Source organism: Oncorhynchus tshawytscha, linkage group LG14 (assembly GCF_018296145.1).
Source record: "Oncorhynchus tshawytscha isolate Ot180627B linkage group LG14, Otsh_v2.0, whole genome shotgun sequence".
Lineage (NCBI taxonomy): Eukaryota > Metazoa > Chordata > Actinopteri > Salmoniformes > Salmonidae > Oncorhynchus > Oncorhynchus tshawytscha.
In genome coordinates, this window is record NC_056442.1 from 50,858,575 (window position 1) to 50,871,423 (window position 12,849).

Sequence of the window (12,849 nt, forward strand, 5' to 3'; positions counted from 1 at the left end):
GTCATCAGCGAAATGAGAAACACCTGGGCTTGGGTGTGTCCCAGGATAAATGCACCTCTTCCCCATTCATTGAGGAGACTCTCTCCATGCAGACACTGATAGATTTTGTTTGTGGCCGTTTTGGCACCTTTCAACACCCATCATTATCACATTTATGCACGCAACCACTCACTTACACTACTGATTACTGACTACACACACACACACCATTGTTAATTGTATTTAGTTTACCTCAGTTAATAATTATATTTTGTTATTCCTTATCTCCACGTTGTCTCCCTTTTTGTTACGAACTTCGAGCCGGATCGTGACAAACATCAGACTCTGAGGCCTCATCTTCACTGTCACACTCCGACCTTGTTGAGGATGGCTCGTTGTCAGACTCAAAAAGCCTAAAATTTTCCCGGATGGCAAAAAACTGTAAACCCTTGTATTGATCAGCCTGTTGCGTACGTTGGTGTGTGTGTTTCCAAACAAGGACCAGTTGCGCTCTGAGGCGGCCAATGTTGGTGGGATTTTGAGGATGATGGAGGCAACAGGGGAGCCTCAGATCCACAAAGTCCCTTCCACCAGGTGGCTGATGAGATATGTTGGCACGACTGCCATATTGCATCTCCATCCCAAAGCCTTTTTTTTAATTTTACCTTCATTTAACTAGGCAAGTCAGTTAAGAACAAATTCTTATTTTCATTGACGGCCTAGGAACAGTGGGTTAACTGCCTGTTCAGGGGCAGAACGACAGATTTGTACCTTGTCAGCTCGGGGATTCGAACTTGCAACCTTTCGGTTACTGGTCCAACGCTCTAACCACTAGGCTACCCTGCCGCCCCCTTGCTTGGAAGTATACTTCGCCAGACTGCCAACAACCTTGCCCTCATCCAGGCCAAGGTGGGGAGACACGCCTTGCTGATCTCTGCACCAGACAGGATGCTCATGCCAGCATACTTGGAGTCCAACATGTACGCTGCAGCGTGTATAGGCTTCAGGTAGAAGTCTTCACGCTGATGTATTTCAGAACTGCAGTGTCCTCTGCTTGGAGCAACAGGGAAGTGGGCAGGGAAGTACGGATTTCTTCTCTTACATCTGCAAGCTGAGTCTGAACATCAGACAGGATGACATTGTCTCCCTCAATCTGTGCAATGGCTACAGTTATAGGTTTCGGGCTGCTTACCACTCTCCCCCAAAATACTTCATCCAGGAGGATCCTCTTGATGCGGCTGTCCATATCGGCAGACTATGATATGGCCATTTCTTGGAGAGACTCCTTCCCCTCCAGGAGACTGTCAAACATGATGACAACACCACTCCAACGGGTGTTGCTGGGCAGCTTCAATGTGGTGCTCTTATTCTTCTCACTTTGCTTGGTGTGGTAGATTCCTGCTATAACTTGATGACTCTTCACATACCTAACCGTTTCCTTGGCTCTCTTGTAGAGTGTATCCATTGTTTGCAGTGACATGATGTCCTTGAGGAGGAGATTCAATGCATGAGCAGCACAGCCAATGGGTGTGATGTGAGGGTAGAACTCCTCCACTTTAGACCAAGCAGCCTTCATGTCTGCAGCATTGTCTGTCATCAGTGCAAATACCTTCTGTGGTCCAAGGTCATTGACTGCCTTCTGCTCATCTGCAATGTAGAGACCAGTGTGTCTGTTGTCCCATGCGTCTGTGCTCTTGTAGAATACTGGCTGAGGGGTGGAGATGACGTAGTTAATTATTCCTTGCCCATGAACATTCGACCACCCATCAGAGATGATTGCAATACAGTCTGCTTTCTCTATGATTTGCTTGACCTTCACTTGAACTCTGTTGAACTCTGCATCCAGCAAATGAGTAGATAACGCATGTCTGGTTGGATGGGTGTATGCTGGGCGAAGAACATTCAGAAAATCTCTTCCAATACACATTGCCTGTGAGCAGAGGTGAACCAGTTGCATACACAGCTCGAGCAAGACACTTTTGTCAGAGGTTGCTTGTTGTGAGCGCTGAGGGAACTTTATGCACTTGGCCAGATGATTCTGCATCTTTGTTGCATTCTTCACATATGACTTGGCACAGTATTTGCAAATGTACACAGCTTTTCCTTCTACACTAGCTGCAGTGAAATGTCTCCACATATCAGATAGTGCCCATGGAATTTTCCTGTGAAAATTAGAAAAGTATGAGTAAAAAAATGTACAGATAAATAGTTAAGCAGTTAGATTAAACAACTCCTTGTAAGAAATGTTTTAAAATGAAACCTGTATGGAAACAGGTGAATTAACACTACCCATGCATGTCATATAAAATATATTCACCCCAACCAGAATCATAATCAAAATTTACCAGAAAGCATGTAGTCCTTGGCTCAGACAGTGTAGTAGTGTGGGCTCAATAGCAGATCTCATTAGTGATCTGGAGAATCAGCCTTACATGTGATGGAAGAATGCACTGTGCATGTAGAGGATTACAATTCTATTGAATTGGGGATAGTATAACCAAAATATGCCAGAAGACCTAGAATTGCCTTGTGTATCCCACTAAAAAAAGTGGACTGTTATAAGTGAACACTTCATGAATTTAAGCAAAACTCCCCAAATTCCAAGGTTTAACTTTCCATGGAACATTTCCGTTAAATTTCCGTAATTTTACCGGAAGTTTTCCGACCCTTTGTAACTCTGCGGTCCAACTCATCCCAAACCATCTCAGTTGGGTTGAGATCGGGTGATTGTGGAGGCCAGGTCATCTGATGCAGCACTCCATCACTCTCCTTCTTCTTCTAACATATGGACTCATCAGACCAAAGGACAGATTTCCAACGGTCTAATGTCCATTGCTCATGTTTCTTGGCCCAAGCAAGTCTCTTCTTCTTATTGGTGTCCTTCAGTATTGGTTTCTTTGCAGCAATTCGACCATGAAGTCCTGATTCACGCAGTCTCCTCTGAACAGTTGATGTTGATGTGTCCGTTACATTTACTCTGAAGCATTTATTTGGGCTGCAATCTGAGGCTGGTAACTCTAATGAACTTATCCTCTACAGCAGAAGTAACTCTGGGTCTTCCTTTCCTGTAGCGGTCCTCATGAGAGCCAGTTTCATGACAGCGCTTGATGTTTTTTTTCCGCCTGCACTTGAAGAAACTTTCAAAGTTCTTGACATCTTCTGGATTGACTGAACTCTTAATGTAATGATGGGGTGTCGTTTCTCTCTGCTTATTTGAGCTGTTCTTGTTAGAGGGTGACCCATTAAATCGGCATGGCCGGTTAATTAGGGCCTATTTCAAGTTTTCATAATCGGTAATCTGCATTTTGGACGCCGATTATGGTCGATTACATTGCACTCCACGAGGAGACTGAGTGGCAGGCTGACTACCTGTTACTCCACGAGGAGACTGCGTGGCAGGCTGACTACCTGTTACTCCACGAGGAGACTGCGTGGCAGGCTGACCACCTGTTACTCCACGAGGAGACTGCGTGGCAGGCTGACTACCTGTTACTCCACGAGGAGACTGCGTGGCAGGCTGACTACCTGTTACTCCACGAGGAGACTGAGTGGCAGGCTGACTACCTGTTACTCCACGAGGAGACTGCGTGGCAGGCTGACCACCTGTTACTCCACGAGGAGACTGCGTGGCAGGCTGACTACCTGTTACTCCACGAGGAGACTGCGTGGCAGGCTGACCACCTGTTACTCCACGAGGAGACTGCGTGGCAGGCTGACCACCTGTTACTCCACGAGGAGACTGAGTGGCAGGCTGACTACCTGTTACTCCACGAGGAGACTGCGTGGCAGGCTGACCACCTGTTACTCCACGAGGAGACTGCGTGGCAGGCTGACCACCTGTTACTCCACAAGGAGACTGCGCGTGCAGCAAGGAGCCAAGGTAAGTTGCTATCTAGCATTAAACTTATCTTATAAAAAACAATCCATCTTAATAATCACTAGTTAACCTCTCTAGGGTATGTGGGACGCTAGCGTCCCATCTGGCCAACATCCAGTGAGATTGCAGAGCGTCAAATTCAAATACAGAAATGCTCATTATAAAAATTCAGAAAACAAAACATATTTTACATAGGTTTAAAGATTAACTTCTTGTTAATTCAACCACGGTGTCAGATTTATAAAATGCTTTTAGGCGAAAGCATACCTAGCCCAGAACATACCTAGCCCAGAACATAGCCCAGTTGACAAATTATTACAAACTGTAACCAGCCAAGCAGAAGCGTTACAAAACTCAGAAATAGAGATAAAATGAATCCCTTACATTTGATGATCTTCATATGGTGGCACTCAGAAGATTCATTTACTCAATAAATGTTCCTTTTGTTCGATAAAGTCTCTTTCTATCCAAAAACCTCCGTTTTGTTTACGCGTTTTCTTCAGTAATCCACAGGCTCAAACGCAGTCACAACAGGCAGACAAAAAAATCTAAATTGTCTCCGTAAAGTTCATAGAAACATGTCAAAAGATGTTTATATTCAATCCTCAGGTTGTTTTTAGCCTAAATGATCTATAATATTTAAACCGGACAATAACGTCGTCAATATAAAAGGTAAACAAGAAATGCACTCCTCGGGATTGCACATAAAAAAAAGCTCTGTGACACGTCAGCGCCCACTCATTCAGACTGGTCTTACTCCCTCATTTATAAGAATACAAGCCTGAAACAATTTCTAACGACTGTTGACATCTAGTGGAAGGCATAGGAACTGCAAATTGAGTCCTAAGTCAATGGATACTGTAATGGCATTGAATAGAAAACTACAAAACCAAAAAATAAAGAACTTACTGTTTGGGGTCATTTTTCTCCATTAAAATAACATCAAATTAGTGATCGCAGTGCTAGCTGTGCCACCAGAGACTCTGGGTTCGAGCCCAGGCTCCTTCGAGGCCAGCTGCGACCGGGAGGTCCATGGGGCGACACACAATTGGCCTAGCGTCGTCCGGGTTAGGGAGGGTTTGGCCGGAGGGATATCCTTGTCTCATCGCACACTAGCGACTCCTGTGATGGGCCGGGCGCGGTGCATGCTAACCAGGTCGCCAGGTGCACGGTGTTTCCTCCGACACATTGGTGTGGCTGGCTTCCGGGTTGGATGCGCACTGTGTTGAGAAGCCGTGCGAAGCAGTGCGAGTTGGTTGGGTTGTGTTTCAGAGGACGCATGACTCGCGACCTTCGTCTTTCCCGAGCCCGTAGTACGGGAGTTGTAGCAATGAGACAAGATAGTAGTTACTAACAATTGGATACCACAAAATTGGGGAGAAAAGGGGGTAAAAAATATTATAATAATCAAATTGATCAGAAATGCAGTGTAGACGTTGTAAATGACTACTGTAGCTGGAAACGGCAGATTTGTTATGGAATATAGGCGTACAGAGGCCCATTATCAGCAACTATCACTCCTGTGTTCCAATGACACGTTGTGTTAGTTAATCCAAGTTTATAATTTTAAAAGACTAATTGATCATTAGAAAACCCTTTTGCAATTATGTAGATATTCCATTTTTTTTAAATCAGCCATTTCCAGCTACAAGTCATTTACAATTATTTCTGATCAATTTGATGTTATTTGAACGGACAAAAAGTTTGCTTTTCTTTCAAAAACAAGGACATTTCTAAGTGACCGCAAAACTTTTGAACGGTAGTGTACATCTTCACTATTACTCTACAATGTAGAAAATAGTACCAAAGAAAAACCCTTGAATAAGTAGGTGTGGCCAAACCTTTAACTGGTACTGTATATCAACAAATCGGCGAGGGCACTAGAACATTCTGCAGCACCCGGCCTTACCCTGCTAGAATCTGAAGTCAAATGTCTACTGTTTTCTGATGATCTGGTGCTTCTGTCCCCAACCAAGGAGGGCCTACAGCAGCACCTAGATCTTCTGCACAGATTCTGACAGACCTGGGCCCTGACAGACCTGGGCCCTGACAGACCTGGGCCCTGACAGACCTGGGCCCTGACAGACCTGGGCCCTGACAGACCTGGGCCCTGACAGACCTGGGCCCTGACAGACCTGGGCCCTGACAGACCTGGGCCCTGACAGACCTGGGCCCTGTCAGACCTGGGCCCTGTCAGACCTGGGCCCTGTCAGACCTGGGCCCTGTCAGACCTGGGCCCTGTCAGACCTGGGCCCTGTCAGACCTGGGCCTTGTCAGACCTGGGCCTTGTCAGACCTGGGCCTTGTCAGTAAATCTCAGTAAGACAAAGATAATGGTGGTCCAAAAAAGGTCCAGTCACCAGGACCACAAATACAAATTCCATCTCGACACCGTTGCCCTAGAGCACACAAAAAAATATACATACCTTGGCCTAAACATCAGCGCCACAGGTAACTTCAACAAAGCTGTGAACAATCTGAGAGACAAGGCAAGAAGGGCCTTCTACGCCATCAAAAGGAACATAAAATTCAACATACCAATTAGAATACTTGAATCAATCAGTTATAGAACCCATTTCCCTTCAGGGTTGTGAGGTCTGGGGTCCGCTCATAAACTAACAATTCACAAAATGGGATAAACACCAAATTTAAACTGCATGCAGAATTCTGCAAAAAGTCCCAAACCTTCCATAACAAAGCCATCACCTAAAGACAGATGAACCTGGAGACAGTCCCCTAAATAAGTTGGTCCTGAGGCTTTGTTCACAAACACAAACAGACCACACAGAGCCCCAGGACAGGAACACAATTAGACCCAAACATGAGAAAACAAAAAGATCATTCCTTGACACATTGGAAAGAATTAACAAAAAAACAGAGCAAACTAGAATGCTATTTTGCCCTAAACAGAGAGTACACAGTGGCAGAATACCTGACCACTGTGACTGACCCAAACTTAAGGAAAGCTTTGACTATGTACAGACTCAGTGAGCATAGCCTTGCTATTGACAAAGGCCGCTGAAGGCAGACATGGCTCAAGAGAAGACAGGCTATGTGCACACTGCCCACAAGGTGAGGTGGAAACTGAGCTGCACTTCCAAACCTCCTGCCAAACGTATGACCATATTAGATACACACATTTCCCTCAGATTACATAACCCACAAAGAATTTGAAAGCAAACCCAATTTTGATAAAACACCCGTATCTACTGGGTGAAATTCCACAGTGTGCCATCACACAGCGAGATTTGTGACCTGTTGCTACAAGAAAAAAGGGCAACCAGTGAAGAACAAACACCATTATAAATACAACCCATTTTTATATTGATTCATTTTCCCTTTTGTACATTTAACTATTTGCACACAATATTACATTTGAAATGTCTTTATTCTTTTGGAACTTTTGTGAGAGTAATGTTCACTGTTAATTGTTTATATTCACTTTTGTTTATTATCTATTTTACTTGCTTTGGCAATGTAAAACATGTTTCCCATGCGAATAAAGCCCCTCAAATTGAATCGAGTGGTGTATGGAGGGTTTTATCAGGGATAGAGAGGGAGTGGTGTATGGAGGGTTTTATCAGGGATAGAGAGGGAGTGGTGTATGGAGGGGTTTATCAGGGTTAGAGAGGGAGTGGTGTATGGAGGGTTTTATCAGGGATAGAGAGGGAGTGGTGTATGGAGGGGTTTATCAGGGTTAGAGAGGGAGTGGTGTATGGAGGGGTTTATCAGGGATAGAGAGGGAGTGGTGTATGGAGGGGTTTGGAGGGTTTTAGGGATAGAGAGGGAGTGGTGTATGGAGGGGTTTATCAGGGTTAGAGAGGGAGTGGTGTATGGAGGGTTTTATCAGGGTTAGAGAGGGAGTGGTGTATGGAGGGGTTTATCAGGGATAGAGAGGGAGTGGTGTATGGAGGGTTTTATCAGGGTTAGAGAGGGAGTGGTGTATGGAGGGTTTTATCAGGGTTAGAGAGGGAGTGGTGTATGGAGGGGTTTATCAGGGATAGAGAGGGAGTGGTGTATGGAGGGGTTTATCAGGGATAGAGAGGGAGTGGTGTATGGAGGGGTTTATCAGGGTTAGAGAGGGAGTGGTGTATGGAGGGGTTTATCAGGGATAGAGAGGGAGTGGTGTATGGAGGGGTTTATCAGGGGAAAGTGACTTCACTCCATCTCTCCTTTCATCAGTCACATACAAGACCACAGAAAAAAGGACAGAGGGAGGAGAGAGAATGAGAGAAGACACAGAGACAGAGAGCAAGAGAGCGAGGGAAGAGCGAGAGAAGAGCAAGAGAGCGAGGGAAGAGCGAGGGAAGAGCGAGAGAGCGAGGGAGCAAGGGAAGAGCGAGAGAGAGGGAAGAGCGAGAGAGCGAGGGAAGAGCGAGGGAAGAGTGAGAGAGCGAGGGCGAGGAGAAACAGGAAAGATAAAGGAGGGAGCAAGAGATAGAGAACGGGGAGGTAGAGGGGAGATGTACTCGCTATCCCACCCATAAAGGGGAGGACATGATGTGACATGTTCAGTCTGCCCACAACAAGCAGCAACAGCACCAGGGAATAACCAGTAATTAAGTGAAAACTGTGCTCAGGTACGGTAATGGTTCTCATACACCTATTCTGGAATAACTAAGAGCATGAAAGAGAAACAGACTATTTCACACATGGTAAATGGCAGTCAGAAAGAGACAAAGGGACACTATACTTTGTTACAGTATATTCTACATTGTACCAGAGAGTTGTCACAAAACGCAAACACACACAAAGGGAAGACTGTAGACAATGGCCCATGGATTACTGCAGTATCCTCTTGTATTAGCTACCGACAGAGGTCATGTCGTTGAATATTATCGGTGATGGAAACTAAGGTTCGAGACCGGATGACTACCGGTCTCTATGGAATGGAAATTAAATGCGCGGTGTTTTATGCGTGTTTTGTGTGGGCTGGCGGTAATAACTAGACAGCTGTGATGAGCTACCCTGAATAAGACACGGTGCTGTTTGTATAGCAAACAGCGTCATTACAGTAACCCTTCCGTGACTGACCACAGCGGAACATTCCTTCTCCTCCAGCTGACTGAACGGCGCAAACAAAATGCCAGTTAGCTAGCTAGGTTTTGTCCAAAATACACTAAAAGACAATGCAAGGCTGTGCTAAAAACAGCTAATGGAACAGCGTTGTGGAGCCCCTTCCTATCTTCTGCTCAGCTATGTTTTACGGGGCAGAACCCGCGGACATTACTCCAGCCCAGATGAAGTCATCCGAGCTGTCAGAAACATGATTTTTCTGTTTTACACTTCATCACTGTACTTCAAATTTGTTTCGAAACATTATCATAACTAGCTATGTCCCACTACAGATGATATGCCTATAGCTATGCCTTTGTGATAGCCTGTTATCTAACCGCGTGGGTTAACGGGACAGACTGATAGACAACAGCAAGTCATCAAGTAGTGTGTCAACAAGGTTGCTCGTTAGCTCAACAAAACGTTTCAGAGAGTTGAACAACTAAAAACGATAGAAAAGGAAACCAACTGCAGCAGAAAGATATTGAAGTGTACAGGACTTGTTCAGCCACCTTAGCGATGTAGAAACATTAGTTATGTTGTTGTTGGGCTATTCAACATTTCCCTAACGTTAGAAGAGGCCAGTATCTGTGGTTAGTTACCAGATAGCGGGTCTTCAACACCACAACCAGACCTAACTAGCTGACCAAACAGCTCGTAGTGACTAGTTGGCTAGGCACCCTAACACTAACATAACTACAACCAGGGGGCTAGGCACCCTAACACTAACATAACTACAACCAGGGGGCTAGGCACCCTAACACTAACATAACTACAACCAGGGGACTAGACACCCTAACATAACTACAACCAGGGGACTAGACACCCTAACACTAACATAACTACAACCAGGGGCTAGGCACCCTAACACTAACATAACTACAACCAGGGGACTAGGCACCCTAACACTAACATAACTACAACCAGGGGCTAGGCACCCTAACACTAACATAACTACAACCAGGGGCTAGGCACCCTAACACTAACATAACTACAACCAGGGGACTAGACACCCTAACATAACTACAACCAGGGGACTAGGCACCCTAACATAACTACAACCAGGGGGCTAGGCACCCTAACATAACTACAACCAGGGGACTAGGTACCCTAACATAACTACAACCAGGGGACTAGACACCCTAACATAACTACAACCAGGGGACTAGACACCCTAACATAACTACAACCAGGGACTAGGCACCCTAACACTAACATAACTACAACCAGGGGCTAGGCACCCTAACATAACTACAACCAGGGGCTAGGCACCCTAACATAACTACAACCAGGGGACTAGGCACCCTAACACTAACATAACTACAACCAGGGGACTAGGCACCCTAACACTAACATAACTACAACCAGGGGACTAGACACCCTAACATAACTACAACCAGGGGACTAGGCACCCTAACATAACTACAACCAGGGGGCTAGGTACCCTAACATAACTACAACCAGGGACTAGACACCCTAACATAACTACAACCAGGGGACTAGACACCCTAACACTAACATAACTACAACCAGGGGACTAGGCACCCTAACACTAACATAACTACAACCAGGGGCTAGGCACCCTAACATAACTACAACCAGGGGCTAGGCACCCTAACATAACTACAACCAGGGGCTAGGCACCCTAACATAACTACAACCAGGGGCTAGGCACCCTAACATAACTACAACCAGGGGGCTAGGCACCCTAACATAACTACAACCAGGGGACTAGACACCCTAACATAACTACAACCAGGGGCTAGGCACCCTAACATAACTACAACCAGGGGACTAGGCACCCTAACACTAACATAACTACAACCAGGGGGCTAGGCACCCTAACATAACTACAACCAGGGGCTAGGCACCCTAACATAACTACAACCAGGGGCTAGGCACCCTAACATAACTACAACCAGGGGCTAGGCACCCTAACATAACTACAACCAGGGGGCTAGGCACCCTAACATAACTACAACCAGGGGCTAGGCACCCTAACACTAACATAACTACAACCAGGGGGCTAGGCACCCTAACATAACTACAACCAGGGGCTAGGCACCCTAACATAACTACAACCAGGGGCTAGGTACCCTAACATAACTACAACCAGGGGACTAGACACCCTAACATAACTACAACCAGGGGGCTAGGCACCCTAACATAACTACAACCAGGGGCTAGGCACCCTAACATAACTACAACCAGGGGACTAGGTACCCTAACATAACTACAACCAGGGGACTAGGCACCCTAACACTAACATAACTACAACCAGGGGCTAGGCACCTAACATAACTACAACCAGGGGACTAGGCACCCTAACATAACTACAACCAGGGGACTAGGCACCCTAACACTAACATAACTACAACCAGGGGACTAGGTACCCTAACATAACTACAACCAGGGGGCTAGGCACCCTAACATAACTACAACCAGGGACTAGGCACCCTAACACTAACATAACTACAACCAGGGGCTAGGCACCCTAACACTAACATAACTACAACCAGGGGACTAGGCACCCTAACATAACTACAACCAGGGGACTAGGCACCCTAACATAACTACAACCAGGGACTAGGCACCCTAACACTAACATAACTACAACCAGGGGCTAGGCACCCTAACATAACTACAACCAGGGGGCTAGGCACCCTAACACTAACATAACTACAACCAGGGGGCTAGGCACCCTAACATAACTACAACCAGGGGGCTAGGCACCCTAACATAACTACAACCAGGGTTGAAATTGACAGTCGAATACAAAATGTGCAACTCACATAGCTAATAATAGCAAGCTAGCTAAGTAGCTAACCTTAACGTTACATATAAACGTTATTAGCAAGTCAACATCCCACTGATAGCTGGCTAACTAGCAACAATGTAACATAAATAATTTAGATGCCTAGATAGCACAGGGTTGGAGAGAAACAACGTTAGCTAGCCCAGTAAAACTCACCTTTCTCGGCGGGGGCTGCATGTTGAAGCATTGACATGAATGGTGTATTCCTTAAGAAATAGCTATGTTTATTCCAAACAAATCCAATGGTGGTGGTGGTGGATGAGGGGGGGGGTGGTGGATAATTCCTTCAAACCCCCAAGAAGGAGGGAAATGTGGAGAAAAAGCAGTCAGATTTGGACTCTGGCGGACATGTTAGAATGAAACGCGAACGCAGGCTAAACCAACTGTACACTAACCGACCTTAGGAGAACACTGCGGGGTCCAGAGACAGACGGGGACTGTGAAATCAATGGAGGCCAGAGGTGTTGATGTTTCCCCACGAAATTAGACACAACTGCGCCTTCCTGTGGTGATGGAAGGTAAAAGACAAATCCAAACAGGGCCAGAAACGATCCTATCTTTATTTTCTCAATAGCTTCTATAACAGTCCTTTCTTGTTTTAAACCACGAGCAACACCATTTGAATCGGAATCTCGTGTAAAATATGAACTCAACAAAAAATAAATGAATGGTTGTTTTACGTGAAACGAAAAGCCCCTTCGTCGTGACAATACGCCGTTGCTGCTTCGCAAGGAGACTGGCTGCGTCTCTGGACCTGCATAGCAACAAGAACGTGTAGTCGATCGAGGAAACATCGATTGCACGCAGAACGATCAGATCTGCCAGACATTTAAAAGCAAACTAGCCAATCCCAGATATATAGATTTTCGCCCTTCAGGAATTTACGCACTTTATTTCAGTCCAAGTTTAACACGCAAGCACGCACGCACGCACACAGGTCTGACTTTACTTGTGAGGACTTTTTGGGGAACAATTCATTCGCATTAAAAATCCTACTTTCCCTTACCCCTAACCTGAAACCCTAACCCGAATTCTAATCCTAACCCTAATGTTAACCTTAACCCTAAACTTCTCTGCCTCTAAAATAGCCTTTTACAAGTGAGGATCAGAAAAATCTCCTCATC

At 45.6% G+C, this 12,849-nt stretch overlaps 1 protein-coding gene across 2 annotated transcripts in view; it reads right to left on the minus strand.

The window, feature by feature from the left end:
- LOC112239242 (F-BAR and double SH3 domains protein 2-like) overlaps positions 1 to 12,443 on the minus strand; it is a 106,177-nt gene extending 93,734 nt beyond the window's left edge. Inside the window, exon 1 of one of the 2 annotated variants that reach the window (XM_042297647.1) lies at positions 11,882 to 12,443. In XM_042297647.1, the coding sequence (XP_042153581.1) occupies positions 11,882 to 11,902 (21 nt within the window). In that variant the 5' untranslated portion in view covers positions 11,903 to 12,443. The remainder of the gene's footprint in view (positions 1 to 11,881) is intronic. The other variant, XM_042297648.1, reaches the window with a different exon arrangement.
- Between the last annotated feature and the right edge of the window lie 406 nt (positions 12,444 to 12,849).